We start from the raw sequence: 7,212 nt of genomic DNA on the forward strand, positions 1-7,212 counted from the left end.
CCATCCATCCATCCATCCATCCATCCATCCATCCATCCATCCATCCAGTCTTCCAACTGTCCAACCAACCAACCAACCAACCAACCAACCATTCAACCAACCCCCATCTAGCCATCCATCCATCCATCCATACAACCAACCAACCAGTCTTCCAACCAACCCCCATCATCCTCCATCCAACAAACCATCCATCCATCCATCCATTCATCCTCTTCTTCTTGTTCTGGACTCAGGTCTCAGGGGCAGCATCTTGAGCAGGGAGGTCCAGACATCTCTCTCCACAGCCTCTTCCAGCTCTTCTGGGAGGACTCCAAGGTGTTCCCAGACCAACCAAGAGACTAGTCTCTCCAGCGTGTCCTGGGTCTTCCCCGGGTCTCCTCCCAGTCAGATATGCTCAAAGCACCTCCCTAGGGAAGCACCCAGGGGCATCCTTACCAGATGTCTCAACTGACTCCTCTGGATGTGGAGGAGCAGCGGTTCTATTCCGAGTCCCTACTGGATAACTGAACTTCTCACCCTGTCTCTAAGGGGTGTTCTGGGGATGGTTGATTTACATATATTTGCATATAGTGGTGGCCATCTTGGATTTTGACATGCCAACCTAATTGTTGATTATTTTTCCAGATGTAGTCACACACCTAAATGGAAGTTGGGACCTCGGCTATTTTTCTAATCATCATGCTCACAACATGCACAGACAGATGGTCAGAGGGTGTTCCACAACAGACGACAAAACAAGGTAAAGCTGATGCCAGTGGCTCATTACTGTTGTCACCGTGGTTACCTCTCACCTCTGTCTGTCACTCCCTGACAGTTGTCTAAAAATAAAGGCAGCGTAGAAATTAAACATCCAAGTGTCACCTGAAAAAGTTCCAGTTGTGCTCCTGAGGATGAAGTTGTAGAAGTGTCTGACTTTTGTCCGTCTTCATGTCGGACATGTGATGGGTTAAAACGAGCCTTTCTTTCTGAGCCCAGGTACGATGGAAGTGTATGGAAGCCTGGCTGTTCATTCTTTGCATTCTGTGGAGATGAAAACTCCAAATCACCACGTGCATGAAGACATACCAACGTTTTGATGTATAAACTGTAAAAGGAGTGAAGAGGAGGCGTAGAACAAGTGTTTGCAAAATATTTTTAAAGTTTAGACAGCTCAAAAGTTAGCATGACAAGTTGAACGTATACAATCTTCAAAAATCATGAAAAATGTGATTGTCCAAGTTGTTAGAGAATTCTAAATGCCACGTGGGTCCCATACGGGCCAACTTCCTGTGATGAAGTTTTAATAAAGTTCACCTAAACCTGTGGCAGTAGGATGAAGAACTGGTGGAAACAACAAACGGAACAGAAAGAACTGCTTCAGTGCATTCTCCTCTACACTTTTAATCAGTTTAAAATGGACACCAAAGTTACTGAAACTAAAGAGTTTTGAACATCCATCAAAACTCCGACCACCGGATGAATCCCTGAGTTCGTTTTTTGTCACCAGCTTCTTTTGGGGTACAACATTTAAACACATCTGACTCCTGTTCAGAGAACTTGTTCTTGTCCTTTGCTCAGCTTGTCTGGACAGAGGAAAGAGGGACCTCTCCTGGACAAAGACCGGCTCTGCCTTCTGGACCAGCTGACACCTATGGCAGGTTTCAGGCAGAAACTTTCACAGGAATAAATTAGAACCACGCTCATCAGTTTACTAAACGTGGACGATCTCAGTTCTTCCAGAGAAGCTGCTGGGGGGGTTTGGGGGGGTCTGGAGGTTAAACCTGTGGACTCTTCAAACTGATCTGAGATAAGCAGCCGAGGGGGCTTGAAGGACTATGGTCAGGTGTATGATTAACCAGACATGGAGAAATGTGCCAGTGGTCATCACATTCATGTCCCTGTTAGGAGGACATCTAACACCAAGTTCAACTCCATCCATCAGTCCATCCGTCCGTCCATCCGTCCGTCCGTCCATCCGTCCATCCATCCATCCATCCATCCATCCATCCATCCATCTATCATCTTCAACTGCTTCTTGGGGCGGCAGTGGCTGAGTGGTTAGAGCAGTCGTCCTCCAATGCGAGAGTTGGGGGTTTGATTCCACCAGCAGTCACATGCTGAAGTGTCCCTGGGCAAGACACTGAACCCCTCATTGTCTCTCATGTGTGTCCCATCAGTGTATGAATGTTAGTCTTTCTAAAGATCTAGTATAGAGCTGTATGAATGAGTGAATGAGGCACAGGTCATTGTAAAGAGCTTTGAGTATTTTAATAAGATAGAAAGGAGCTGTATAAGTACAGTCCATTTACCATTTCTCTTTTTGGTTTGGGGGGGGGGGGGGGGTCACTGGTGCCTATATCCATCACTGTGCGAGAGCTGGGGGACACCCTGGACAGGTCTCCAGTCCATCACAGGGACACATAGAGACAAACAACCATTCACTCTCTCACTCACACCTAGGGACAGTTTAGAGTTACCAATCAGCCTAACATGCATGTTTTTGGTCTGTGGGAGGAAACCGGAGTACCTGGAGAAAACCCACGCAGCACGGAGAGAACATGCAAACTCCACCCAGAAAGGCCCCCGCACCAGGATTTGAACCAGGGACCTGCTTGCTGAGAGGCAGCAGCTCTACCAGTTGTGCCACCGTGCTGCCCTCTGGAAAAACACTCATCTCCAAAACTACAAACCTTTACTTTTTAAATCCCTCAGTGATGGGGGACATAAGCAATTAGTTTCAAGTTGTAAAATATTTAAAAACCAATGCAACAAATCGTGCATCAATCCAGCTGATGGATAAAGTGTAAATCTATGAAAAAGCAGGCTCAGGGGTCTTGTCCTGACATCTGATGTTTCTGAGGCAGACACAAGGTGTGTGTTTCTGTCAGGTCTGAGCTGATGGCACAGCTGGATATTTGCTGATTTTTAGGCGTAACGTGTCTTTGGTTTCCTCAGCAGAACACGTCCTGTTAGGTTTTCAGTGTTGATTATTCAGCATCCCATCCTGAAGCCACAGTCTGCATCAAAACCTGCGTCTGAACAATGTTGCTGTCACATCGGACCACAGATCAGGCGACATCCTCCCCGACCTCGCACGGGAAGCAGAGGCTGATCCTCGCTCAGCTCCAAGCCTCCTACCAGGGCAGCTGTGGTTGGCCGAGTATATGAATGTGTTCCAAAGCTCTGGTTAGTCTCTACAGATTCAGATGATCTTTGTAGAGAAGTAGTAGAGTGCTGTGTGAAGGTAAATGAGGGCACAGACGGTTTTGTAAAGCACTCTGAGTATCCTGACTAGACAGAAAGACACTAAATAAGTACAGTCCATTCACCAAGCTGCTTCTGCTCACCCAAACATTTGATATGTTACTGACATCTGATGTGTTGATTTTAATGAAACTCTAAGAAAATACTCACAGGATGCTCATCTACAAGGAATTAACTTTAGAAGCTGACACGAGTCAAGATGGCTCCTGCAGAAAAGCAGTCTTAGCTAACACAAAAATGGCCACAACTCAGTCAGTTTTACAGAAAAAAAAACTAAAATTTGATGTGGTAGTAGCTGAGCACAATCCTCAACACATAATTTATGCACAACACACTGTACAACCTATTTGCTTAAAATTTTGGCATCATCTGATGGAGTTAAATCTGTTTAATTTCATCAAACACTTGAAGTAATTCTTCCATCCATCCATCCATCCATCCGTCCATCCATCCATCATCTTCCTCCTGTTCTGGACTCAGGTCTCAGGGGCAGCATCTTGAGCAGGGAGGTCCAGACATCTCTCTCCACAGCCTCTTCCAGCTCTTCTGGGAGGACTCCAAGGTGTTCCCAGACCAACCGAGAGACTAGTCTCTCCAGCGTGTCCTGGGTCTTCCCCGGGTCTCCTCCCAATCAGACATGCCTGAAACACTGAGGCACCCAGGGAGCATCCTGACCAGATGCCTGAACCACCTCAACTGGCTCCTCTGGATGTGGAGGAGCAGCGGTTCTACTCTGAGTCTCTCCTGATAACTGAACTTCTCCCCCTGTCTCTAAGGGAGAGTCCAGCTCTGCAGAGGAAACTCATTTCAACCTCCTGGATCCACGATCTCATTCTTTCAGTCTCTACCAGAGTTCATGACCAGAGGTGAGGGGAGGAACGTAGACCGACCAGTAAACAGAGATCTTTGTCTTACAGCTCAGCTCCTCTTCACCACAACGGACCGGTACAGAGTCCACGATACTGCAGATGCTGCACCAACCCGTCTGTCAATCTCACGCTCCATTCTTCCCTCACTCAATTCAATTCAATTCAGTTTATTTCTAAAGCACCAAATCACAACCAAGTTGTCTCAGGGCACTTTACAGGAACATTCACATAAAAGCCAGTTAGTAAAGTTCTCTATCTAAGGAATCCAGCAGACAAGTTGAATCTTGGCTTCGATGCAGTCTCCCATCCTGAGCAAGCACAGTGGAGACAGTGGAAAGAAAAACTCCCTTTAACAGGAAGAAACCTCCAGCAGAACCAGCTCAGGACAAGAGACCATCTGCTTTGACCGGCTGGTTGAGAGGACAGGAAGGAGAGACAGACGAACACAGAATGGTAGGTCCAGGTATAGGTCCAGGTCTAGGTCCAGAGCCAGATATAAGTCCAGGTTTAGGTCCAGAGCCAGGTTTAGGTCCAGGTCCAGACATAGGTCCAAGTATAGGTCCAGGTCCAGATATAGGTCCAAGTATAGGTCCAGGTCCAGACATAGGTCCAGGTCCAGATATAGGTCCAGGTCTAGATATAGGTCCAGGTCCAGATATAGGTCCAGGTCCAGATATAGGTCCAGGTCCAGATATAGGTCCAGGTGTACCTGAAAGACAAAAACAAACCAACAACACATGTTAAGGATAGAAAAAACAATTACTCTAGTTTAACAAGCCTAAAAGGCACATTCTGGCGTACAGCACCCACTCAAGGGTAGACAGCAGTAAAATATAACATTTTATCTAAATACTGACTGACTGATGTTGAGAACATTGTTTTTGAGAGTCCAGATCCTTGATCATTCTCTGTCATGGTGGATTCAAAATAGTGGCAAATTGCAAAAAAATTGGAGCCCTGATTAATCTTTTTTAATCTACTTAAACTATTAGTACCTATTTTGTTTGCACGATAGTTTTATACCATATGGCAAGGGTCTGCAACCTGCGGCTCTGGAGCCACACGTGGCTCTTTGGTCCCTCTTTCAAGCTTTGACCAAAACTGACATAAAACTGAGTTTTACTGGTTGTTATAACAACTAAAGGGCTCGTTTTAGCAGTTTTCATGTAATTTATTTAGCAAATGTATGAATTCTAGAAACATTACAAGGAGTAAAATATACTCACTTTCACTTTACGCCTTATTTGGGGGGTGCAGCACAAACAATGATGAATCCAGCTACAGGCAGGAGGTGGAAAATAACCTTCGTATCAATGTGAAGAAGACAAACGAGATGATCGTGGACTTCAGAAGGAACAAACTCACCTACACCCCCACCCCTAAACACAGGAGGATGGGGGAGTGGTGGCGCAGAGGCTAGAAGATGGGCTTGTGATCAGAAAGTCGCAGGTTCACCTCCCGGTACCGTCAACATCAAAAATGTGGGTGGAAAAGGTGAAACACCCACACCTCCCTTCACCCTCATTCGCCCCACCCTGGGCCCCCGAGCAAGGCCCTCAACCCCCATCTGCTCCCCAAACAGGTCTCTCCTGTAAATGAGTCTTTGAGGCTCAGTGGGATTAACCTGTAGGCTGGTGAAGATTCTCAGTCATCCAGGACATGATGAATTCATCTGAGTCTCACCTCCACCTCACAGATAAGGGACACTCTTTGAGGACCAGAATGTGCACATTTTGGACCGAGAACACAGATGGTTTGAGAGGGGGGTGAAGGAAGCAATTTATGTAAAAAGAGAAAAGCCGTCTCTTAACAGAGGAGGAGGCCTCAGATTTCCACTTTCAAAAACCTATAATGCAACTTTAAAACAGATCCCCAGCCAGTTTCACACCTGATGGGAACAGAGGGGCCTCGTCTGTGAATTAGAGAAACAAAGACTTTAAGAAAGACCTACTGTTAAGGTGTTTAGGTGTGACTTGTCAAATCTACACATGTGTGTGTGTCTTATCTCACTCAGCCTCTGAACCTGAACCTCTCACTCTCTGCTCTTTGAATTGAGGAAGCTCCTCGGATGAGGAGCGAAACGTCTTCTGTTACAAATAAAGTCCAGTTGTTTTTGTATTGAACACTTTTTGGATTAACCTGTAGAAATAAAGGTTGAATGAAAATGGTTTACAATTGTTGATTAAGTTTAATGTTAAGGACAAGTCATTTTCCTAATTGTCCTGAAATTTCATCTCATCATCTCAAGAAATAAGGAAGCTCTGAATTTGATGTTTGTTGCAGGTCAATCACAAGTTTCTTTTTGTTTTTAAGGGTAAAACAAACAAACAAAAAAGGTTCATTTTTGTTGTGTAAAATTGCCATAACTTCCTTATTTCTTAACCAGTCCAGACAGTCTTGGTGTTAATGACCTTTGGCATAACTGCTCTGGGTCTGACAAGAAGCAGATTCCTTTTACATCATCAGCTGCAGGACCAGGACAGGGAACATCATGAGGGTCCACAAACTTCCCCCCACCCCCCACCCCCACACACAGGTGGGAGGCTGCAGCCTGAAGGCTCAGGTTACTCGGTTCATTCAACCTTTCAGGAGCAGCTTCCACCCTGAGGCTGTGAGGCTCAGGAACTCTGGGTTTGAAGTTGTTCTCTGCACTTGTGATTAAAACACAAGAGCAATAAAACACATGTTTTAATAAAGTGATTTTAGACTGTGGAACGAAGCTTATTTATTGAAGGTTTGTAGGCAATTTATTGTCAGGTGTTTTTAACATGTTGAATGACAATAAACTTGACTAGATCTCTTTGATTATTCAAGCTCTATCCCGTAAAAAAGAACAATTAATGGATTTGTTTGTTTTTTTGTCTCATACCCACACTTACCAAAATGATAACGCCTCATATTAATTCCCTCCAGTTGTTGTTCTGATTTAATTGAAGCCCCGCCCACCCCTGGCCTTTAATTTATTTGAAGCTCCGCCCACCCCGGGCCTTTAATTTATTTGAAGCTCCGCCCACCCAGGGCCTTTAATTTAGTTGAAGCTCCGCCCACCCCATGCCTTTAATTTAGTTGAAGCTCCGCCCACCCCGGGCCTTTAATTTAG

General features: G+C 45.4%; 1 protein-coding gene across 1 annotated transcript in view; it reads right to left on the reverse strand.

Moving 5' to 3' along the window:
- Positions 1–929, reverse strand: part of cftr (CF transmembrane conductance regulator) — a 52,368-nt gene extending 51,439 nt beyond the window's left edge. The window contains exon 1 of the mRNA XM_037683061.1: positions 862–929. Coding sequence (XP_037538989.1) covers positions 862–929 — 68 coding nt within the window. The remainder of the gene's footprint in view (positions 1–861) is intronic.
- Positions 930–7,212: the final 6,283 nt, after the last annotated feature.

This window comes from Nematolebias whitei, chromosome 10, assembly GCF_014905685.2.
Source record: "Nematolebias whitei isolate Nwh7 chromosome 10, NemWhi1, whole genome shotgun sequence".
Classification (NCBI taxonomy): domain Eukaryota; kingdom Metazoa; phylum Chordata; class Actinopteri; order Cyprinodontiformes; family Rivulidae; genus Nematolebias; species Nematolebias whitei.